The 25,577-nt window shown below is 42.5% G+C and overlaps 1 protein-coding gene across 1 annotated transcript in view; it reads right to left on the bottom strand.

Annotated features, from left to right (window-relative positions):
* LOC109865256 (zinc finger protein OZF-like) overlaps positions 1 to 24,693 on the bottom strand; it is a 33,326-nt gene extending 8,633 nt beyond the window's left edge. Inside the window, exons 1-4 of the mRNA XM_031799096.1 lie at positions 24,667 to 24,693; positions 24,419 to 24,446; positions 23,564 to 23,785; positions 20,427 to 21,380 (exon numbers count right to left, since the gene is read on the bottom strand). Of these exons, the coding sequence (XP_031654956.1) occupies positions 20,427 to 21,380; positions 23,564 to 23,785; positions 24,419 to 24,446; positions 24,667 to 24,693 (1,231 nt within the window). The remainder of the gene's footprint in view (positions 1 to 20,426; positions 21,381 to 23,563; positions 23,786 to 24,418; positions 24,447 to 24,666) is intronic.
* Positions 24,694 to 25,577: the final 884 nt, after the last annotated feature.

Here is a 25,577-nt window from a genome sequence, read left to right as displayed (position 1 = left end):
ACCCATAGTAACACATTGGATAACATTCACAACATGGAACAACAGTAACCATAGTAACACATTGGATAACATTCACAACATGGAACAACAGTAACCATAGTAACATTGTTTCCCCCAAAACATCTAAAGGAAGTTTGTTCTGAAGTGTCTGGTTTCCTAATTAGCAGGGAGGAGTTTCTACAACCAGATATACTACATCCATAACTAGTGGTTTCCTCATTACCAGATATACTACATCCATAACTAGTGGTTTCCTCATTACCAGATATACTACATCCATAACTAGTGGTTTCCTCATTACCAGATATACTACATCCATAACTAGTGGTTTCATCATTACCAGATATACTACATCCATAACTAGTGGTTTCCTCATTACCAGATATACTACGTCCATAACTATCGGTTTCCTCATTAGCAGGGAGGAGTTTCTACAACCAAATTGCATTTGCAATGCCCTCGTGCCGCAATTTTATTAAACACAGAAAGGGGCCTATATTGGAGACCAAGAGTCGTCTTGCACACCGCTTACAGTTTCAACAACATGAATAACTTATTTCAAGTCTACAAGCTTAGATGTGAAAACAAGACAAAATATGACTGTTCTTGCTCATTTTAAGACAAATGTCTGATAATCATTACATTCATTACAGGCGTCGATTGTTGTACAACATCATGGCTACGCTGTTGGCATCACTTTTTACAGTGGATTTCTGCTGTTGTGGGCCTTTATCTATCTGTCTGACTTTGTTGTTCACACAGGAGAGAGAAGTGACTTCCTCTGGGGAGCCTCAACAACCTCATGATGCAGAGAAGGGAAGAGTTTTACTCGGGTAAGCAGCCTGATATCACACCAGAGAACACAGCTGTGATGAATGTGGGAAGAGTTTTGATACATCTAGGCATCTTATTGTACACCAAAGAACCCACACAGGAGAGAAATCGTAAAGCTGTGATGAATGTGGGAAGAGTTTTGATACATCTAGGCATCTTATTGTACACCAAAGAACCCACACAGGAGAGAAATCGTAAAGCTGTACTCAGTGTGGGAAGAGTTGTTTTTTTTTTTTTTACATCTAACCATCTGAAGATACACCAGAGAACACACACAGGAGAAGAAACCTTTTAGCTGTACTCAATGTGGTAAGAGTTTTACTCAGCTAAGCAGCCTGATATCACACCAGAGAACACACTCAGGAGAGAAACCGGATAGCTGTAATGAATGTGGGAAGAGTTTTACTCACCTAAGCAGCCTGATAGTACACTAGAGAACACACACAGGAGAGAAATCTTATAGCTGTACTCAATGTGGGAAGAGTTTTGTTCAATCTGGCAATCTGACAGTACACCAGAGATCACACACAGGAGATACATATTATATCTGTGGTCAATGTGGGAAGAGTTTTGTTACATCTGGCCATCTGAAGATACACCAGAGAACACACACAGGAGAGAAATCTTATAGCTGTAATCAATGTGACAAGAGATAAAGATCTCTGATCAAACATCAGAAAATACATGAAGGAGTTGTTTCATGATATCAATGAATTAGTAGGAGTATTTTAATAATGTCACAATGTAGAAGCCTAAACGTTTGCCCCCTGTTCTATTGATTTCAACATGATATGGATATTAGCCTCAGGGGGAGAATCCAGGCTCTGAATTGAAAGAGTACTATTTATGAGATTTAACTAAAAGTGACTAACTAAAAAAGAGTTGTGTTACACTTACCGCGTTGGTGACCCACTTGAATCAAAATGCAACACTTCAAAATGTAGCGAGCTGTTTTCTACAAGTTGTCCACTAACCAGGGATATACACATTACGTGTGGTTTTTGAGCTGTTAGTTTTAACAGGATGTGCAACCTCATCTCTCTCCACTCGCACAAATGATTTCAACATGATTTTGATGAGTTATGACAAATAAGTGTTGCGTTCCTTTGTTTAGCGACCCCTACATTTAAATGCATCACTCCAAAATGTAGCTGACTGTCTTCTGCAGGTTGTCCTCTATCCAGTGAGGTAAAAGATATCTCCCATCTCCCATATCTCCCATCTCCCATTTCCATTTCCAACGTGATCTCCCCCCTAATCGATATCAGTGATTTATTGCTACTTGTCAAAACAACTGGGTTTTTGGTGCTTGTGTCCATGGTGAGGACAACTTGGTTTCTGATTGTCTCAAGGTTTGGAAGTCAAAAATATTTGTGTTTTGTGTTTAGCCAGTGCATTCCATGGATCACAAATTATTTAGAATTTCCGTATTAGAGATGAGTTATGTTTGGGCTCGTTCCAAGGGGACGAGAGTTCTAGAAGCTAGTGGGTTTTAGGAAAGAAAAAAATACACGTTTTTTTCTTGTTTTTAATTGTTGACAGCCAGTAGACACAATGTTTATATTGGCGAAGGTGAAGCATTGTAGTTGATTATAATGTGAAATGGAAGTTGTTTTCTGCTGGTGGTGAGCAAACTTTTAAGGTGTTACAGTCTTTGGTTTTTCCATTTATGTTTTGAGGTTGGACTTTATCACGTCTAGCTCGTTAGCACGTAGGGCGCACTGATTGGTGTCACCTCGTTAGTCAGTATGTGTTACACCTGTGTTGGCTTGTCCATCTCGTTAGTGGCAAGGTGTTTCACCTGAGCTGGTCCAGGTTATATTTATTAAGAGTGTCTGGCCCAGTGCTCCAGTTATCTCAATAGATGTGGAGAGTCAACACCTTTAGTTGCTCCACCTTTTTGGTTAAAATGTTTTCATTTCAGGTTGAAGCTTCTTTTTGAAGAGAGCTTTTTTTTTTATTGAAAAATGAATACAAACAAGCAAACCTGGTCGGTTCCGGGGATTGGTATAGCAAATACCGTAAGATTTTCATGGACTGAAAAGGAGATGGAACCTTGGGGCAGGGAAACTTTTGGAAGGACCATATTGATGGGATGCCTCAGGATAGAGGTGAAGGAAGTACTCTGCCTTCAAGGCAACCCAAATGAAAAGGGTTTTGATGTGACGTTTCACAAGCAAGAGAAACATGATGATGTATTGAAGATGGCAAAGGAAGCGGAAAGAAAAGGACCCATGTGCCATTATGCGGTGACCAGCCTGGCAAAGAACAACTTCAGGGTGGTCACCGTAAACATGTACAATCCGCACGTGAAGGATGAAGAAGTGAGGGCCTTTCTGGGGAGATACATGGACAATGTCTCCTCAGCGAGGTACCTCAGGGACTCCCTGGGTTTCTGGAATGGGAGGAGAGGGTTCCAGGCGTTACTCAGGGAGTCCCCGAAGAGTGTGGATGGCTACCTCCATCCTCCGGCGATGTTCTCCCTGGGGGCTGACAGGGGAACACTCTACTATGCACGTCAGCCCCCATTCTGCAGGCGTTGTACGGCCATACCCTGGCCTCGTGCAGCGCCAAGAAATGTCGTTTTTGTGGGTCGGAAGAGCACGAGGCCAAGGAGTGTGACGAGCCCAAGGCTTGCCACGGGTGTGGCTCGAAAGTACACCTGTGGCGTGATTGTCCTCCCGGTTTGCCTCAGCCCCTTGCATTTTAGTGGATGACTCCAGTGAGGGGTCAGTGGGCTGTTTGCTAGAGGGATCCCAACTCCTGTTTGGGGAGATGGGGTCCCCTACATGCAGCCCCGAGGCAAACGGGGAGGGGGGGATGGTGGGTGGGGAGGGAGGACCCAACACACTGCCTGGGTCATGGGTTGGGATGGAGGATGGGGGGGCGTCAGGAGAGGAGAGGACGTCCCCGCCGGTGGAGATGGACCAGGGGAGCATCGGGTGAGTCTCCTGGTTTTTCTTTGTTTTTTTATTTATTTATTTGTTGTTAATAATTAAATGAATAGTTCTGTTTCTTTTTTTAGTCTAAATGTTAGGGGGTTAAGGAATAATGTTAAAAGGAGGGCGGTTTTTTGTTATTTAGAGGGTGTGGGGTTTGATTTCTGTTTTTTACAGGAGGTTCACCTGAGGGATGGTGGGGATGTGTGTAGATTTAAGAGGGAGTGGGATAAGGGGGAATCTTTTTGGGGCATAGGAGGGGTGCACTCAACAGGAGTAGGGATTTTGTGTGGGCATAGAGAGGTTAAAATAGAGAACACTTTTGTAATAATGCAGGGTAGAGTTTTGGGGATAGATGTTAAGTTTAGAGAAGCTAGATATAGGTTAATTGGGGTGTATGGGCCACAGGTGGCGGCAGACAGGAGGGAGATGGTGGACTGTCTGGCGCCCCTGTGTGTTACAAACAGGCACCTGGTGATAGGAGGAGACTTTAATATAGATTTAGGGGTAGGCGGTGATAGCAGTGCAGGTGCCATCTCTGGGCTAATGGCTTGCCATGGTCTGGTTGATGGTGGCCTGCACACTACTCCGGCAATGGTCGGTCCTACATGGCGCAACCCCAGGGGGGTTGCGCGGAGGCTCGACTACATTTTTGTATCCAGGTCTTTGGGTCAGTTGTCTGGGCGGCTGTTGCCTGTTTTCTTCACGGATCACGACGGGGTGTTCCTGCAGGTGGGGTCGCCAGTCTGCCTCTTCGGTAGGGGGTACTGGAAGTTAGATCGGGATATACTGGAGGAGCAGGCTTTCGTTTACGCATTTTTTTGTTTCTTTCGGAGGCTTGACGGCCTCCGGTCCATGTGCGAGGGGGTGTTAGAGTGGTGGGATTTAGTTAAGGTGAGGATTAGGGCTTTTATAATAGGATATTGTAGAAGGAAAAAAAGGGAGGAAAGGAGGGAGGTGGATCGTATCCAAAGGTTAATTGAACTCGAGTACGAGGCAGGCAACCTCGGCGGGTCGATTGACTGGGAGAGATTCGCAGCCCTAAAGGCACAGCTCAGGGAGCTGCAGGAGCAGAAGGCTCGAGCTTTCCTGGAGCGTGCGCATAGTGGCTTTCTAGAACATAATGAGACTTGTTCCGCTATGTTCTTTAAGTCGGTTAGGGCCAGGCAGAGTAGGAAGGTAATGCATGGAGTTAGGGAAGAAAATGGTAGTATAGTAAGTAAACCAGAGGAAATGGTCAGGGTGACAACTGATCATTTCCAAGGTTTATTTAAGGAAAGGGAAATAGATGTAGAGCAGGGAAACGTGTTTTTAGAACACTTGTCCCGGCGGTTGCCAGAGGACATTAGAGACGTGATGGAGGCCCAGATCTCACTAGAAGAGGTTGAGAGCGCTCTTAGGAGGATGGGAAAAGGGAAGGTGCCTGGGATGGATGGGCTGCCGGCTGAGTTTTATCTCAAGTTTTGGGGTATACTTGGACCAGTGGTTCTCGAAGTCTTGAAGGCCATCCTTGAGACGGGGGTCCCGGGGGGATCAATGGCTGTTGGTGTGCTGTCACTTCTTTATAAGAAGGGGGAAGCAACTGACCTTGGCAACTGGCGGCCATTGACCATGCTGTGCGTAGATTACAAGATTCTTGCAAAGGTTTTAGCAGACCGGTTGCGCACAGCCCTTCCCTACGTCGTCCACGAGGATCAGACGTGCGGGGTAGAGGGAAGCTCTATAAGATGGAACCTACAGTTGATCAGGGATTCCATCGCTTGGGTTGAAGATAGAGGGCTGCCTTTAATGGTAGAAGCGCTAGATCAGGCGAAAGCTTTTGATCGCGTGAATAGATATTTTCTATTCAGGGTGTTAGGTAGATTAGGATTTGGGGAGAAGTTTATAGGATGGATCCGTACTTTATATGTCGGAGCGGGGGGTCGAGTTAGTGTAAATAGTCACTTAGGTGACATTTTTTGACCTCTCGTCTGGGGTCAGGCAGGGATGCCCACTCTCGGCTCTCCTCTTCGTTCTGTACATGGAGCCTCTGGGGGCTGCCATTAGGGCAGACACAGGGGTGGAAGGCTTGTTGATCCCTGGAAGCGGTGGGCTGCGTGTTAAGATGACGCAGTACGCCGACGACACTTCCTTGCTGTTGTGCAAGGACTCGTGCCTGACAAGGTCCCTTGCCATCTTTGGGGATTTCACCCGAGCGTCGGGAGCAGTTCTGAACCATGCAAAGTCTTCCGTCAAGTTTTTCGGAAGATGGCGCGGTAGAACGGATGTGCCTGGGGGGTTATCTCTCTGTGAAGGGGCCCTGATGATTCTCGGGGTTCATTTTGAGACCTCCGGCTCAGCGACGCTAAACTGGAACATGCGTATCACAGTGGTACAGAGGAAGCTAGCAATGTGGAAGGCTAGGTATTTGTCTTTTATGGGCAAAGTCCTGGTCCTAAAGGTGGATGTGTTGCCGTCTCTTTTGTATTTGGCATACATCTACCCATTGCCGGCTTGTCTTAGGAGGCCTCTAGGGAGGCTTGTGTTTCAGTTTATGTGGAGTGGCAGGTGCGAGTGGGTCGCCAGGGCACGCATGATCTGTCCCATCGGGGAGGGAGGTAGGGGGGTACCACATTTCCCCCTCAAGCTGGACGCCATTTTTGTTTCTTTCTTGTTGACGGAGCTTGCTCGTCCGGTTATACACCCGTCCGGTTACCTCCTGCGGGTGTTCTTCTCGTATAAGGCGAGAAGCGTAATGGTGTGGTCTAACGCGGGTCCTCGGGCGGAACAGCTGCCGTGGCACTTTGGCCATGCGGCCAAGTGGCTGCGTGCGCACCCCGAGGTTGAAGTTGCCCGAGTAGGTTTAGACCACAGGCACCTGTACGAGGAGGTCAGGCAGGCAGGGAGTCCTGCGCCTGTAGCGGGCATCTCGTCAGTGGTCTGGGAGGGAGTGCAGGCGCGGGGCCTGGACAACAGGCTCAAGGACCTGAATTGGTTGGGCCTCCATAAGTGCTTGCCGGTACGTGCCATCTTGTACCGGTATAGTTTGGTGCAATCCCCCACCTGTCCAAGATCCTCTTGTGGCAGGGAGGAGACTGTGCGCCATGCCTTCTGGGACTGTGCCTTTGCCGGACTAGTCTGGGCTAGGGCACGGGTGATGCTAGGTGTGGTTAGGAGTGATTTTGTTTTGACATGGGCTAGGCTAGAGAGAGGCGTAGGGAGAGCAAAGGGAACGGATAGGGACAGGTTTCTGCTCTGGCTTCTCATGAGTCTCTTTAAAAAGGGACTGTGGGAAGCCAGGCAGAATTTAGTCAAGACAGGGAGAGATTGGGGGGTGGAAGGGATAGTGAGAAGGGTGGAAGGTGATTTGAGGGGGAAGATGAAGAGGGAGGAGAGGAAGTGGGGGAAGCATGCGGCACGGGAGAGGTGGAAAGGGGGTTTAGGGCTGGGAGTGTTAGAGTGAGTTTGGTAAGGGGATAGATTAGGGAAGGGGAGATAGGGAAAGGGTTAGGTATGACGGGGAGGGACGATGCTCCCCTGAGGTTTGTTTTTGTTTGATGTTTTTGTAAATAGAATTAATTAAGAATGAATGAGAATTAGGATTTTGTAATAGTATGAATGGTATTGATTGTAATAAATTATTTTAACCACCACCTTTTTGGTTTGCTTCCTGTCTTTATGTTTATGTTTGGTGTGGGTTTTTCTTTTGTTTGCCTCTTATTGGGCATATTTAGTGGGTTTCATGGTGGGTGTCTTTTAGGTCCCAGTTGTTGTTACTAGTCAACTTTCATTGGACACCCCAATAGTGTCTTTCAGAACCCCTCCTAAAAAAATAAGCTAATATTTTAACATTTTAATCAATGGCAGTTCCTTAGGATGCTCATTAGTCTTCAAGTTGTTATTGTTTTTTTATCCTCTTATGTTTGTGTACTAAATATTTCTGTTTATTGCCATTGTGTTGCATCCATGTCTGAAATGTGCTGTATAAATTAAAGCTTGATTTGATTTGAACATATTGCAAAACAAATTAACCCAATGACTTACCAATCAACAGACTCTTGGTCCATCGTGGTATGAAAAACAGTATCAATCCCACTTTTCCACCTGCTGAAGGCGTGGTGGAGTGGTAAACACCACCCCCGGCTCTACCAGGGGCTTGAGGTGGTCTCCCACAGCTCTGCTTATGTCATGTTCTGTGGCCTTGCTGTTCCATTTCTAGACTCTCCCTGCAACACAGAAACACATTTAGTCATATTATATGAAACACTCAAAGTAATGGATATGGAGCATCTACAGTCTCAGTTACACCTGGCACCTAAATGTGACTTCTGTCATCTGATCACTCAGGGCTGCATTCGGTTCAGATCTACCAGGATGGGCCTTTAACATCATCTGGATCAAGTCAGACCACTGAATATGCATCAGCAATGTAAAGAGATGAGTGGGGAAAAGTACATTTGACACAAATGACCTTCATAATAAATCAAATGTTATTTGTCACATACATATGTTATTGCGGGTATAGCAGTGCAGTAATATCTAACTAAATGCTTGTGTTCCTAGCTCCAACAGTGCAGTAATATCTAACAATTTCACAACAAATACCTAATACACACAAATCTAAGTAAAGGAATAAGAATATATAAATATATGGATAAACAATGTCTGAGCAGCATAGACTGAGATACAGTTTATACATATGAGATGAGAAATGCAAGATATGTAAACATTATTAAAGGGCCAATGATTTCATGATGCCTGTTTAACAGTCTGATGGCCTTGAGATAGAAGCTGTTTTTCAGTCTTCTGGTCCCAGCTTTGATGCACCTGTACTGACCTCGCCTTCTGAATGATAGTGGGGTGAACAGGCAGTGGCTTGGGTAATACCAAAGAACAAATGTGTGTGCCTGAATATAAATTCACTTTCAAACAGGCAAAAGGGGTGAGACATTGCACTAATGTAAATAAACATGGATTATATTCCCTTTTGCTTATGTGATGAACCACTAAGGGGACATAAATATTTACCATCTAAACCATGTGTGACCTCTCACCTCTCTGGCTGTAGAAGTGTTCTTCCTAACCAGACCCTCAACAGCTCTCTGACTGAGCTCCACCCTCACTGGGACTTCAGAGGAGAGGAAAGCTGAGGAGGGATGGAAGGATGAATTTATCAGTCAGGCAATAAAGTGTAGAGCTGCTGTCTATGCAATGGATTATGGTCACTGTAGTTAATTACGTTTTATGCATGAAACTATGGAGGATATTGGCCTGTTGGAAACTACAACTCCCTACTACATCACACAGTTCAGTCTGGGTCTGATTTATCTCTAGAGAAACTACAACTCTCTACTACATCACACAGTTCAGTCTGGGTCTGATTTATCTCTAGAGAAACTACAACTCCCTGCTACATCACACAGTTCAGTCTGGGTCTGATTTATCTCTAGAGAAACTACAACTCCCTACTACATCACACAGTTCAGGCTGGGTCTGATTTATCTCTAGATTTGCTCTAGACACACCCATCGGCCAGACTCATAGTACAGAATGAATGACTGTCTGCCCAGTTCAACATCAGTTCACCATCTCACCTCATACTGTATTGGAGCAGCAGCAGCTGACTGCCTGGTTCAACGTCAGTTCACCGTCTCACCTCATACTGTATTGGAGCAGCAGCTGACTTGATCGTTGACGCTAATCATCATGTTTTGAATATGAGAGTAAATAGAGCCTACTACAACTCTAAAAATGAAGGGTCCAAATGGAGTTGTTCTCAGATCCGTAGGGTCCTTGGTCAATGAAAAACAGCCCCAAAAGGTTCTTCAAAGAACTTGTTAGAAGGTGGGTTCATCGAGGAACCTCCGTTGTTGCTGGACTTCTTCCGGGAACTTCGCAATTACAACTGAAAACGATGGTGACAAGTTTGGATGCGACAACAAGTTAAAAAGGTTAAGTTGGGTCGATGTTTGGCTTTGAATATGTCTAGAATTAATGTATATCATAATATAACATACTGATAATGAATAACGAAGGCAATGATGGTTTTCTGTGAATATCTTCCATAAGGTTACTTTAGTTAATTACGGTAAATATTAGAAAGCCGGGTTTGACGGTCGGCGTTGTATGAGCTACAGTACAGTACCGTTATCTAGCTAGATAACGTTATGTCCTAACTAGGCACAACTAGGTTTGGATTATTTCCCTCAACTATATTCTTTCCCATATATTGTATATAGTTTCCATAAAGCCAACATGGCTTTACGCTGATTAAAGTAAGTTTCCAATCTAGAGCAGTTCTCACTTTTGTGATAATGAACTAGCTAATGTGAACTAACTAACTAACTAACTAACTAAGGACGGTGACCTGTCCAGACGAGATGTTACGACGAACTGAATCGTCAATGGAGGTCTTCCTCTTTATATAGCCTGCTACAGCATGCAATACTATTAACTCACAAGGGGGCATAACGTTACATGGACAATACTATCCCATTTTGGAAACGTTACATGGACAATACTATCCCATTTTGGAAACGTTACATGTACAATACTGTCCCATTTTGGAAACGTTACATGGACACCCCCTTGTGGAGGGAAATTAATATCTTAAATGGTAGCTGTAGATGTGATTCAAATGCATAATGGTATTAATACAGTGTCTAGACTACGTCTTTTGTGTAAATGTCCGTCACAATCCAAACACAGTATTGCCACGCAGCAAAATGTTGCGTATAATCTTTCAAGTCACCCTGATAAAATATTGAACAATTTGTTGACAAAGATATCTTGAAATGTGATATTAGGCCTGTATTTGTTTTATTTATTTTTTATTTCATCTTTATTTAACCAGGGGCCTGTTGCACAAAACTAGGATAAGGGATTAAGCCAGGATATCTTGGTGATCCTGGCTCAATTGATCCGTAATCCGGTTGCACTAAAGATGGATAGGGGGCAGGAGGATATGTTATGGTATAAATTACCATGGAGATTTATTCTGTGGAGCTAGCCTGCTCCAGACCAGGCTAAATTCCAGGATCTATTTAATCTCATCCCTAATGTCAGTCAGCAGTCACCACAAATGGAAACCAATAGTTATTTCACTGCTCACTATACATTGTGATCACATATAACTAGACCCACTGTTATTATTTAAACGTTTGTGATCATTAATTTCAATGATTTTGGATAAAAAATGATTTTTAGATGTTGCTATCATTAGATAATTTACAGTTTCCCATAGACTATAAGGCTATATATAAAATGATAGAATATTAGGGCCACAGAGGGGAAAAAAACACAAGTCATAATATTGTAACCAGTTGTTTTAAAGGAGGACAGTTGTTAAAATGACAGATGTGGGGCATTTCGTGAAATTGTACTTCAGTATGGTTTCATAAACAAAGACATGCTGATGTGCCAGAATATTAAGTATCACATTGTCATAAGTATCAAAACTGTAAAAACAATATGTAGCTTTTCTGCAGAAAGAACCAGCCTCATAAATGTATGACTTTATCCTTTTTCTTCAGTGTGGCCCTAGTACTCTGTCATATAAACAAATACACATTCCATATGAATATAAAAACACAATGTGTAACATTATGTTCCTTTATTGAATAAGGACAAAACAAAGCAGGTAAACCATCAGCTCCTTTCGAAACTGAAGTCACAGTGACTCTACAAGATGGAAAGCACAGAATCCAAGCATATTATACAAAATGATACATACACATTCAAAGGTCTGTATATAACACACCCTGCATGTCTGCACACTAAAATAAATGCAGGACAAATCCATACACATCAACTGAACAGACAAATGAATGGATGCAGTAGCCTCCCTGCAGCCTTGTATTACACACAGTATACCGCACAAACATCATAAGAGGCCAAATTCGTCAAAAAACGAACCCAAAAAAACCCAAATTCCTCTGCCACCGCAGGACATATTTAACCAAAATTGAAAGCACACATACTAACTAAAATAATTCAACACATATTGGTCCCTCAGCAGCCGACCACTGTCGTCATCAGGGAAGATTGCCGGATTGTCCCAGTCCATGGCTGGTGGCACTCTGGGGGCCCTCTCCTTCCTCAGGCAGGCCACATTGTGGAGGACAGCACAAGCCACAGTAATATCACATGCCCTAACAGGGCTGACCCTTAATTTGTGAAGGCAGTGAAAGCGTGCCTTCAGGAGGCCAAAGGTCATTTCAACTCTGGCCCTGGTCCTGGCATGGGCATGGTTGTAGGCCTGCTGTGCTTCCTGGGGGTCTGTGAAAGGTGTCAGGAGAAAAGGCTGGCAGCCATACCCCCTGTCTCCCAGCAACACACCAGAGAATTCACCTGTCAACACAAAATCTCATCATTACTACCTCATAAACACAGTGATATTCTTGACACAGCCATGATGGTTATAAATAGGGGTTGTGTGGCTTACCTTGTGATAGGCACTGATAGATTTCAGAGGCCCGAAAGATTCTGGAGTCATGGACTGAGCCAGGCCATTTTGCCACAACATTGCTGATCACACAGTCAGCATTGCAGACCATCTGAAATCATAAGATGAGGAATATTACACCAATCAATGCACATCACTGGCAATGCAGAGTGTTCGTCAATGGACAATATCAAAAAGTTATGTTCACCTGAACATTAATGCTGTGAAAGGATTTCCTATTCACAAAATCGGCCTCATGGGCACCTGAGGGGGCTTTTATCCTTATGTGTGCAGTCCACTGCACCAATGACATTGGGGAAACCTGTCACACAAAGTAATGAGTATCCTACTATGTGTTAACAGTTGTCCTGTAATTTGTAGATCCTCTTACCTGCAATCCTATAGAACTCCTCTTTGATGTCACAGAGTCTTCTGTGGCCAGGGAAGGAGATGAAGACATCTGCTAATGCTTTGATAGCCAGACACACTCCTTATTGTGCGGCAAATTGTGGCCTTGTTCAGCTGTTCTGCATCCCCCACTGAGTACAGGAAGGCTCCACTAGCAAAAAAGCGCAAGGCCACACAAACCATTTGCTCCACACTCAGTGCATGGCTCCGTGCAGTGCGGTGCTTAATCCTGGGACCCAGTAGTCTGCATAGATACCTGATGCCATCTGCAGAAAACTTGTATCTTTCATATAGATGGTCATCAGGGAAGGCCAGTGGGTCCAACCGGTCCCTGAAGACCCTTTCTCGCCTGAAGGCTCTCCTCAGCACAAGTGCTTCTTCATCCACCACATCTCGCACGAATGGGCATGCCATTGTCAGAGCAGAAAGGAACACACAATTTTGGGCCTTCATATAGGCTAGTGGCCACACCTGGTGCTGGGGGGGTGGGCAAAAGAGGGCGATGCCTTATAACGATGACTTGGTTGTACTGATTGCTGGGAAAATAAAAAAAACCTTAGAAAGATGCCACCGTCCTGTGTGCTCACAATAAGAGCTCATATGTCATGGCTCACTTGACTTTACGAGAATATACCTAATTTTTATTTTGAGCTGTGTCATCTTCTTGGAGCTGGGGGAGGAAAGAAAAATAATGATTAATACATTTGTGTTACAGTTAGCATACAGTGTACATTGAAGGCATATCTCACCTCCCTCTCAAGTTTTTTTATTTCAAGGTCCAGTTTCCTAATTGTCCTCTTTTTTATTTCGAACTCCAGTGCAAGATTTTCCATCTTTTTCTTCTTGTACTGAATGTCTAGGTCTGCCAGTTCTATTTGGCGCCGGAGGTGGTTGCCATACAACTTTCTGATAGCTTGTGAGCTCTGTGAACACAATACAATTAGCGCAGCTGGAATTTGGCATCCTTTTATTAATACGCACTATGTTGCCAGGCTGGTTTTCCCACTGTATAGCATCTGGGTCCTGTAAAAGAAATTAGATTTTTTGATTTTGATGAGGACTCCTCACCATTGTAGAGTAAATAGTACTTTCACAGTCTTAACATGATACCTCATGCCTTCTGGAATCCAGAGAGATGGTCTCCTCCTCATCATCGTCTCCATCATGTGCTGTTGCTGCTGCACTGGGGCCTTCACCCTATCACATTTAATCGGATTCATATTGAAGCTAGTAGACAAGACATGCCAGGCCTACAGTATGCCTTTGATGGAGTACTCACTGGATCAGCATCGTCTGGTGCTTGTGCTGGTGGCTCTAACAGGAACACAGTGCTGCCAGACACTGCAAGGCAATAGGTAAACCAAAGTCAGACAGTCCAAATTGATTCAATATGAATGTGGTTGTATCCCATGTAGAGATGGAAGGACATACCTTGAATGAAGCGGGTGGCATCTTGGGAGGAACCTATGCTCGTCCCTTTCCCCCCAGGGATCCCCTCTAAGACGGGCCTGCCTTTATTTAGCTCCAAGGCCATGTCCTCTGCTGGGGTAAGGTCAGCCTTTGGTGACCCACCACCCGTGCCTTGTCTGTGGGTATTCTTTTTCACTGCTAAAACAGTACAATATATGCTTGTGCTTTGTTAAATATTAGTCAGGGACCATACCATTCTGCAGAATGTTCTTGTATTTGATTTTGACCTGCTGCCATGTCCGTTTTGGCCCGTTCATGTTTAATCTACACACACACACACACACAAACACACACACACACATTTAATGGAGTCACACTGCAAAAAATTACTTGGTATTTTTGTCTTGTTTTCAGTAAAAATATATTTTTTTTTATCATAGCTTTATACAGTGTGATGGAGTTACTTTACACAATTTCACTCATATCTGCAGTGCATTTCAATAAAAAATGTAACCGTTTCATAATTACAGTACAACTGCATTTTTGGAGATGTGAATTAAATATTTGAATTGTAATTGTGATGTTTCAGCGGAGCGGTGAGTGTGTAATTGTGCACTACTTACGCATTCAGGCGGTCTGCAATACTTTGCCACGCTTTTTCTCTTTGCTTTATCACTGTGGCGGTGTTGCCTTTCTTCTTAATTATATCTTTTACCTCCTCGTATGCCTCCATGAGGATTTGTGCTTCCGACGGGGGAAAGTACGCGGCTCTAGTTGCCATGGTAAATCAGTTAATCTGTGATCTGTGGCGGGGTCTATTTGAGTGAGCCGTGAGCGCGCACCTATCCAGGATTGGTTTCACCTGGCTTAATGAATCCGTGTCTGCTCATCCTGGCTTGGTCTTTGTGCAACCAATTAAGCCTGGACGCACATGTTTTGGCTTCATTGAGCTCAGCTGAGTCATTTATCCCGGATGTCTTAATTCTACTTTTGTGCAACAGGCCCCAGGTAGGCTAGTTGAGAACAAGTTCTCATTTACAACTGCGACCTGGCCAAGATAAACATAGCAGTGTGAACAGACAACACAGAGTTACACATGGAGTAAACAATTAACAAGTCAATAACACAGTAGAAAAAAAAGAGAGTCTATATACATTGTGTGCAAAAGGCACGAGGAGGTAGGCGAATAATTACAATTTAGCAGATTAACACTGGAGTGATAAATGATCAGTACTGTTACTGTATGGCAGTACTGTTACTGTATGGCAGTACTGTTACTGTATGGCAGTACTGTTACTGTATGGCAGTACTGTTACTGTATGGCAGTACTGTATTGGCTAATGCTTTCTCCAATATGTTCTTCTATTTTACATTACATTGTATGTCGATGCCTTTTATCTTTAAATATTTATTTAATATATATATTTGTTTTAGTGCTTGTAAGACTATTCTTTGACACATTTTCTCTTCCTTTGAAATCCTTATAGGACAGAACATGGACACAATGCAATTGGGATCAAGAAGAAGGTACAGATATGTTGTAGGACAGCTGCATTTTAAGTAAACATTTAACCTACATAGCAGTCAATACAAACTGACATCTATTAGCATACAAATGTGTGCAAATGATCTTTTCAGATCTTCTCAGAAATGAATCAAGTCCATGGAATGGATATAGACACAGATAATTCAAGGTCTAGCAGAGAGGCGAGGCAGGGGTGAGGACATCATCCTGCTATTTTGACAGTCCCTGAAGGACAATACAGAAGAGGTACTTGCTCTTGTTCCTTCCCTTTCTCTAATGTATTTTGTAATAAAATTAGCAAGATCATTGCTTTACTTTACTAGGACTGGAAACCACAGCAGTGATTCTGCTGCCTATCTGTGCCTCGGGGTAGACTCAGGGTAGACTAGTGGTTAGAGCGTTGGAATAGTAACTGAAAAGTTGTAAGTTCAAGTCTGTCATTCAGCTCCTGAACAGGCAGTTAACCCACTGTTAGGTAGGCTGTCATTGAAAATAAGAATTTGTTCTTAACTGACTTGCCTAGTTAAAAACATTTTTTTAAAGACAACCCGAGTGGCCTTTATGTCCGTGACAAGGTATGCCTATGCACAAATCATGTGTTTCTTCATAAACATAGGAGTGCATGCTTATATAAACCTACAGCTGAACATTTTTTATGTTAATTGTATTCATCTTTTCTTACTTTTGTTGACATAGATTTCAACACTCTTCAATGCACATCGGCGGAAATCCATTTCACCATGAGATCAAAATCTTGCTGGCCTTTGATGGGGAGAACATCCACGCCCTCGAGGACGTCCCCATGGGACTTGGGCTCTGCTAGGGCTGAATCTCCACTGGGATTTTCTGCTTCTAACCTAATTACAGGGGCTGAGTCAGTGTCTTACTGGGGCTCTCTCATGCCGTCCCTAGGTGGGGTGCGTCACTTGAGTGGGTTGAGTCACTGACGTGATCTTCCTGTCTGGGTTGGCTCCCCCCCTTGGGTTGTGCCGTGGCGGAGATCTTTGTGGGCTATACTCTGCCTTGTCTCAGGATGGTAAGTTGGTGGTTGAAGAAATCCCTCTAGTGGTGTAGGCTGTGCTCTGGCAAAGTGGGTGGGGTTATATCCTTCCTGTTTGGCCCTGTCCGGGGGTATCATCGGATGGGGTCACAGTGTCTCCTGACCCCTCCTGTCTCAGCCTCCAGTATTTATTGCTGCAGTAGTTTGTGTCTGGGGGCTAGGGTCAGTTTGTTATATCTGGAGTACTTCTGTTTTATCCGGTGTCCTGTGTGAATTTAAGTATGCTCTCTCTAATTCTCTCGGAAGACCTGAGCCCTAGGACCATGCCTCAGGCATACCTGGCATGATGACTCCTTGCTGTCCCCAGTCCACCTGGCTGTGCTGCTGCTCCAGTTTCAACTGTTCTGCCTGCAGTTATTCTATTTAGCTACACTTTGTAGTACATTTTTTCACTATAATAAATGTTTCTGATGCCACATCAGTGGGAGTCGTTTCAAAGGGAGTCGTTGGTTTTTAGAGGCAGTCGATTTTTGTCTGAAATTATTTTCTCAACTGTGATACCAACTCCAGTCAGCAATGGCAATGTGCGTCTTTCAGGTGATTCTGCCACTGTGACGTATAATCTAGTGGACGTGATGCTTCAATATCAACAGCTAGTCAGCCACCGTGGTTCACTCTAACTTTATGGAAAAAGGTTTATTCAATAAATCTAGCAACTCCTCCCATACTGGAAAAATACAGGAATACACACCCAAAGCCTCCTGACTGGGCCCTGTTTACACCTCCAAGGTGCCCCCCACACACACTCAGACCCTACGAGGCTTTTCGAACTACTACACTTTACGTGTTTCGCTCACCTCTTTTTAAAAAATGAGGTTTGAGATGTGGTATCCACTCAGCTCAGTGCCTCTCAGATCAAAGGTGGGTCCATCTGCTCCATTCCCAAAGTGTGGTCTCCCTGAGATCCCAAGTTAGAGGGATCCCTGGTGCACCATTTACCCAGGTTGTCAGGAGTGGTCACCAAGTGAAGATAACCACATTTGGGGATGGTTAATTTCTTTCATATCAACTGAGACAAAATTCACACAAGTCAGAGTTATTCTTAAACTAAATCTTTATTCACTTAATAAGAGAGCAGGTCAATACAACATACACATACAAAGTGAATCAATTGAGTGCTCTACGATAGTGATGGCTGGTCATTGAATCACCCCCAGATGATTCATTGAGAGCCCCGATACAAAAGTACAAAGGTCTGTTACAGCCAAGATGCACCCCTTTCAATCTACACGACCAACAGATGTATAGAACGGGTCAGAAGGTTATGATTTGTATGAAAGATACTTCTAATACTACTAATTCTCAGCAGACAGTATGTACAGTAAAAACAGTACTCTGTGTAGAGACCAGGGTCTGGCCCTGAGGTCATCTCTCCCTGGTACCATATAGAACAGAAACATTAACTCATGCTCTGGAATGGGGTCTCTTTAGGTTTTAATCACCCAAAAGACATTGTAAATCTCCTGTCAGTGTTTTCTCCCAGAGGCCCATCCTCAGTAGAACACAGACAATAGTTATAAGAATACTCTATTCTGTTGCATAAAACCACCATTTGATGCAATAAAAGTATAATAACAATCTTGCAATTTTGCTCACACAGTGTCCACTGAAAGTTGAATAGTAACAACAACTGTGACCTAAAAGTCACCCACCATGAGACCCACTAAATCTGCCCAAGAAGAGGAAAACAAAAGAAAAACCCACAACAAACTTAAAAACAGGAAGGCAAAACGGTAGCTGATTTGTCACATCTATCAAGACAACTGGAACAGTGGGCCAGACACTCTTAAATAGAACCTGGACCAGCTCAGGTGAAACACCTTCCCACTAATGAGATGGACAAGCCAGCACAGGTGTAACACATACTGACTAACGAGGTGACACCAATCAGTGCGTCCTACGTGCTAACGAGCTGTACGTGCTAACGTCCAACCTCAAAACATAAATGGAAAAACCAAAGACTGTAACACCTTAAGAGAATGCTCACCACCAACAGAAAACAACTTCCGTTTCACATTATAATCAACTACAATGCTTCACCTTCTACAATATAAACATGGTGTCTACTGGCTGTCATCAATTAAAAACCAGAAAGAAAAACTTTTTTCCCTCACTAGAACTCTCGTTTTCCTAAAACTCACTAGCTTCTAGAACTCTCGTCCCCTTGGAACGAGCCCAAACAAAACTCATCTCCAATACGGAAAAACCTGCAGTCAAAATAATCCATGGTAATTCATGGTAACGCACTAGATAAACTCAAAACACAAATCTTTTTGACTGCCCACCCTTGAGACGATCAGCAACCAAGTCATGGACATGTCTAATTTCAAGAGGAAACTCCTGCAATATCCGTATTAACTTTCCACCTCACTGCGGAGCTTCTCACTCTTTTCAGGGTTCACTACATAGGCATGTTGTTGGATCGGGGCCCAGTCCCCAATGTCATGCTCTAGTACATTGGGTTGACACATCTGAGAATGAACCCTGATATTATAAAAGCAGGGTAACAATGTCAATATAATTGTACCCAAAAATGTCAAGTTGGTTGCATGAATAACTATGATTACTAAATGTTACATAATTGTAAATATGAAATAACAAAAGCAAATGTACACCCCTTTGTAATATGTATCGGCAATAATTAACTTGATGGTGAGGCATGGAATAATAAAACATGTATCTTTTGTCAGGCTGGATGTTTGAAATATGAGGTGATTTGAGTCAGGCTTCTTCAGTAGTGGAATAAAGACCATTAGCACTTGAATGTTGTCAAATACTGGAGTGATGTCAGATTGTTAATAAAATTGATTATAGACCAATTTATTATACTGCGTCCATGTGTATAGGCTGCAAGTATTTCGAAAATAAGTTGTTTTCATTGAAAAATATATATTTTATATATATTTTCAACTTTCAGCATAGTCTTCTTTTCAATTACATTTTGCTAGGTGGGATATCCCCAATGTCAAAACACAGTTTTAACGTGTCCAAATCAATAACCAATATGCAGAAACAGTTTGTGATAAATTGAAAAGCTAAACATAAAATTAGCTATATACACAAACTACTGTCACAATAATCATATTATTATAAACGGCACCAAAAACGCTGTTGTTTTGACAAATAGCAATAAATCACTGATATCAACTGGGGGGGGGGGGGGGGGGATTAGGTTGTTCGTGCTGTTGAATCTAACACAACTAAACAAAACACATGGAAATGGGAGATATCTTTTACCTCACTGGTTAGAGGACAACCTGCAGAAGACAGTCAGCTACATTTAGGAGTGATGCATTTAAATGTAGGGGTAACTAAACAAAGGAACACAACACTTATTTGTCATCACTCATCGATATAATTGAAATCAAGTGTGCAACAGGAGGGAGATGAGGTTACACGTCCTGTTAAACCTGACTGACCAAAAACCACACAGAATCTGGGAATAATGTGTACATGCCTGGTTTGAGGACAATTTGTAGAAAACAGCTAGCTACATTTTGAAGTGTTGCATTTTGATTTAAGTTGGTGGCCAACTTGTAACACAAACCTTTTTTTGTTAGTAACTTTTTGTTAAATCACATAAAGAAATACTCTTTCAATTCAGAGCCTGGATTTCCCCCTGACGCTAATATCCATATCATGTTGAAATCAATAGAACAGGGGACAAAAACATTTAGGGTTCTACATTGTGACATCATTAAAACACTCCTACTACAATGATAAAACATTCTACATTGTGACATCATTAAAATACTCAAACTACAATGTTAAAACATTCTACATTGTGACATTGTTTAATTGATATCATGAAATAACTCCTTCATGTATGTATTTTCTGATGTTTGATCAGTGATCTTTTATCAGAGTATCTCTTGTCACATTGATCACAGCAATGAGGTTTCTCTCCTGTGTGTGTTCTCTGGTGTACAATAAGATGGTTAGATGTAGTAAAACTCTTTCCACATTCATCACAGCTAAAAGGTTTATTTCCTGTGTGTGTTCTCTGGTGTGATACCAGGTTGCCTGACTGAGTAAACTTCTTCCCACATTGATCACAGCTATAAGGTTTCTCTCCTGTGTGTCTTCTCTGGTGCGATACCAGGTTGCCTGACTGAGTAAAACTCTTCCCACATTGATTACAGCTATAAGGTTTCTCTACTGTGTGTGTTCTCTGGTGTGATTTTAATTGTCCTGAGCGAACAAAACTCTTTCCACAGTCAGAGCAGCTAAAAGGTCTCTCTCCTGTGTGGATTTTCTGGTGAATTTTAATGTCTGCTGAGGAGGCAAATCTCTTCCCGCATTGCGCACAGATATAAGACTTCTCTCCTGTGTGTGTTCTCTGGTGTAATATCAGGCTGAATGACTGAGTAAAACTCTTCCCACATTGAATACAGCTATAAGGTTTCTCTCCTGTGTGTGTTCTCTGATGTAATATCAGGCTGGATGACTGAGTAAAACTCTTCCCACATTGAATACAGTTATAAGGTTTCTCTCCTGTGTGCGTTCTCTGGTGTTTAGTCAGCCCGCTAGAAGTAACATATCTCCTCCCACATTGATCACAACCATAAGGTTTCTCTCCTGTGTGTGTTCTGTGGTGTGATTTTAAACATCCTGAAGAAACAAAACACTTTCCACAGTCAGAGCAGCAGTGAGTTCTCTTCCCTGTGGGTCTCTGCAGGTGTTTCTTGGGGTGTTTTGATTTGGAGAGACTCTTCCCTGCCTTGTCAGCGTCATGAGGTTGTTGAGGCTCCCCAGAGGATCCATGATAGTCACGTCTCTCTCCTGTGTGAGCAACAAAGTCAGACAGATGGTTGAAGGCCCACAACAGCGGAAATCCACTGTAAAAGGGGATGCCAACAGCGTAGCCATGATGTTGTACAACAATTGACGTCTAAAGAATGTTAAAAAAATTTGACAATTGTCTTAAGACAGTCAAGTCAGAAAGAATAGTAATATTTTGTCTTGTTTTCACATTAGTAGTAACATCGATGATTGTAGGCTAGAAGTAAGTTATTCATGTTGTTGAAACTCTAAGCAGTGTGGCAGAAGACTTTTGGTCTCCAATACAGGCCCCTTTCTGTGTTGCTAAAATTGCGGCACGAGGGTGTAAACAATTTGGTTGTAGAAACTCCTCCGTGCTAATGAAGAAACCACTATTTACCAATATCGATTTTAGTTTTTCACAATGTATTCTGAATATTACAGCGCAATTTGTGTCTATATATGGAAAAATACACGTAATAAATAGGTTGGCCAAGATTTATTTCAGTTGGGGACAGCACTAGAACATGATTTTGGGGCTCCCGAGTGGTGCAACGGTCTAAGGCACTGCATTTCAGTGCTTGAGGCGTCACTACAGACCCTGGGTCGAATCCAGGCTGTATCCCAACCGGCCGTGATTGGGAGTCCGACAGGGAGGCGCATAATTGGCCCGGCATCGTCCGGTTTTGGCCGGTGTAGGCCATCATCAATACAGGTAACAAGTGGAGGACAGAGGAGCCTTTTAAAGAAGAAATTACATGTCTGTGAGAGCCAGAAATCTTGCTTGTTTGTAGGTGACCAAATACTTATTTCCACCATAATTTGCAAATAAATTCATAAAAAATCCTACAATGTGATTTTCTGGAATTTTTTCTCTCATTTTGTCTGTCATAGTTGAAGTGTACCTATGATGAAAATTACAGGCCTCATCTTTTTAAGTGGGAGAACTTGCACAATTGGTGGCTAACTAAATACTTTTTTGCCCCCTGTATTTGTAATGTGGTGCTTCTTGTTCACGGAGCGCAATTCATGCTAATGATTTTTTTTAAAGCTGTTAAGAATTTGTTCTAGTTAAATAAAGTTTGTAAAAAAAAAATATAAATAGTGTTTTATGATAAAGCGTTTTCTACAAATCCGTCAAGGCACCAACTTTGAGAAGGTTCTAAAACAAAGGTTTCAAAACAATTCATGAATGTAATGGAATCTAGGTATGTTTCGCCTTTAATGTAATTGAATCTAGGTATGTTTCACCTTTAATGTAATTAGGTATGTTTCGCCTTTAATGTAAGGGCATGAAAAAAGAAATGGCTGAATATTATACAATGACTTATCAATAGATCTAACAATTTCGTCTCTACCTGAAATCTACATGGGGAATTCTAGAATATACTACATAGCCTAGAAACCTGGTTAAACTATCATTATGACATCATGGATGAATTCTAGAAAATACTATATAGCCTAGAAACCTGGTTAAACTATAATTATGACATCATGGATGGTCAGTCCTTGTATTCATAGTGTAGTGAATTCAGGGGTTAGCCCTGAGCTGAACTCAAACCTGGGTCCAGCGACTGTCAAGCCAACACTTTATAACTGTTACACCAAGATGTCTTAACTTCTTGATGAGGTGGCTAGGTTTTGTGTTAAGGTTGCTACAATAGATTTATCTATGAATTTGAGAGTGGTTACATTTCTCCAGCCCCCATCCCCCAGCTGTTTACCCAAACCAAGTCTCTGGGCAGCCATTTTGTTATTTTTTAAATCCTAGGTTGTCACTTTAAAAAAGCCATACACAATCAATCTGCAGTTCAAACAATAACAAAGCTGTAATTCAAATGTAATTCCACCACTGTTTTGCTAATAAGATGATGGATGGGGCTGGAGAAATGTAACTACTCTCAAATTCATAGACAGACCTATGGATGAAAGGACTGACCATCCATGACATCAACATTATAGTTTTAACCATGTTTTGATGCAATACAGTGTTTATTTACATTGGAGTAAAAAAGCGTATTTGGGGTTCTGATGGGGTTCAGTTGAACTAAGCTCATGGGTTATATTCTTCAAGAATCAATGGCCATAAATAAACACAATTAAAAAGTCTGAATATGGATGTAGCTATTGTGTATTTCCCCTTTAACACCAGACATCAGTTCAACAACTGCAGAGTTTGTGCCTGTTTTTAAGACAGTACTTACTAGTGTTAATCAGGGCACATTCATCGTTAGAACCATTCGATGCCTTAAGATGCCTTTGGGAAATCGGGCCCAGATATCCAGTTTCCTCCTCTTCTTTTTCCTCCTTTATCGATGTAATAGTAATCTCCTCCTCCTCCTCTTTCACTCCAAAAACTGCATCCTCTTCTTTTACTGTAACGTCCTCCTCTTTCTCCTCTTCTTTTACTGTAACATCCTCCTCTTTCTCCTCCTCTTTCACTGTAACGTCTTTCTCTTCTTTCACTGAAACGTCTTTCTCTTCTTTCACTGAAACGTCTTTCTCTTCTTTCACTGAAACGTCTTTCTCTTCTTTCACTGAAACGTCTTTCTCTTCTTTCACTGAAACGTCTTTCTCTTCTTTCACTGAAACGTATTTTTCTTCTTTCACTGAAACGTCTTTCTCTTCTTTCACTGAAACGTCTTTCTCTTCTTCTTTCACGGTAACTACCTCACCCTCTACTTGTTTTTGTATTGTAACAGCCTCCTCTTCTTTGACGAGAGATTCTTTCTCCGTCCAGCAGACCCCCTCTTCTTTAGCAGGAGGAGAGTTGCTTAGTGAGCTCATGGTCGGAGATGTTAGCTAGCTAGGCTAATGCTAACTTAACCAGCCCGCTAGCTGACTAATAACAACAACACAGTAAATATGTAATTAAATCGGATAACTAACTAGACGACAGAAGTGAGTTTAAAACACAGTGGCTAATATACACGAAAGCGTCTATAGAGCTTTATTGGTTCGTCTATTTTGTCTAGCAAGCTACCGAGGTGGCTGACGAACTGTTGCTGCTGTTGAAAGAAGCGTTCCGTCCACTAGATAATACGTCACACCAACAGTACCGTAAATCCTCACACCGCCATCTGCTGACTGGAGTGGGTAACGCAGTTGAGTAAAATGAATATTTTATCTTTAATAACTAGTTAAAGTGTAGGAAGCATTCGTTTTTACTCACCAGTGTAACAATACAGTGTGGTTAAGAATTAGTACGCTAGTTGTAGTCACGATATGGTTACCTATAAGTACAAACAGTTATGTTTTTGCATTATTACGTATTTATTAACTTATTTCCGGATATCTTCTAAACTACCCACAATGCAGTATTTCTCAACGTCATATGGATGATCAACTCTGTGCTACCGTGTTTATATGCCAGTGTAACGGTGTAATGAAGTTATATTTTAAAAATAGATTTAACATTTATTTAACTAGGCACGTCAGTTAAGAATAGATTTGTATTGACATTGACGGCCTACCCCTGCCAAACCCTAACCCAGACGATGTTGGGACAATTGTGCGCTGCCCTATGCGACTCCAAATCACGTCTTGTTATGATACAGCCTGGATTTGAACCAGGTTCTGTAATGGCGCCTCTAGGGAACTGGGGAACTGTTTGGGGTAAAAGATGTGTGCGAAGAAACAATGGGGGACCTTTTAACATACATCGACAAGACCCTACCCAAGACAGACGACCTGACAAAAGACCTGACGAGGACCGAAATCGAACAAGGACTGAAACATTTTAAGAGGGGTAAATCACCGGGGGAGGACGGCCTCCCTTTGGAGTTTTATTTGACCTTTTGGGATGTTTTAGCCGACGAACTTCTGACTGTTTTTACCGACTTTGAACATCTTGACAGATTACCTGACAGTTTTAGAGTGGGGATCGTGACTCTTTTATATAAGAAAAACGACAGGACTGACTTGAAGAACTGGAGACCGATAACCCTTTTAAACTTTGATTGTAAACTTTTTACCAAGGTTTTAACACTCAGAATGTCTTCTGTTTTAGGGGAGGTGATCCACCCGGACCAAACCTGTGCCGTGCCCGGAAGGAAGATCACGGACAGCCTGATACTGATCCGAGATGCCATCTGTTATGCGAGAGACAGAAACATGCGGCTTGTAGTCCTAAATTTAGATTTTGAAAAAGCCTTTGATCGGGTCTCGCACCAGTACCTCTTTAAGGTACTGCAAAAAATGGGTTTCCCGGACAGGTTC

Source organism: Oncorhynchus kisutch, linkage group LG20 (genome assembly GCF_002021735.2).
Source record: "Oncorhynchus kisutch isolate 150728-3 linkage group LG20, Okis_V2, whole genome shotgun sequence".
NCBI lineage: Eukaryota > Metazoa > Chordata > Actinopteri > Salmoniformes > Salmonidae > Oncorhynchus > Oncorhynchus kisutch.
This window is presented reverse-complemented; position numbering and strand designations above follow the sequence as displayed.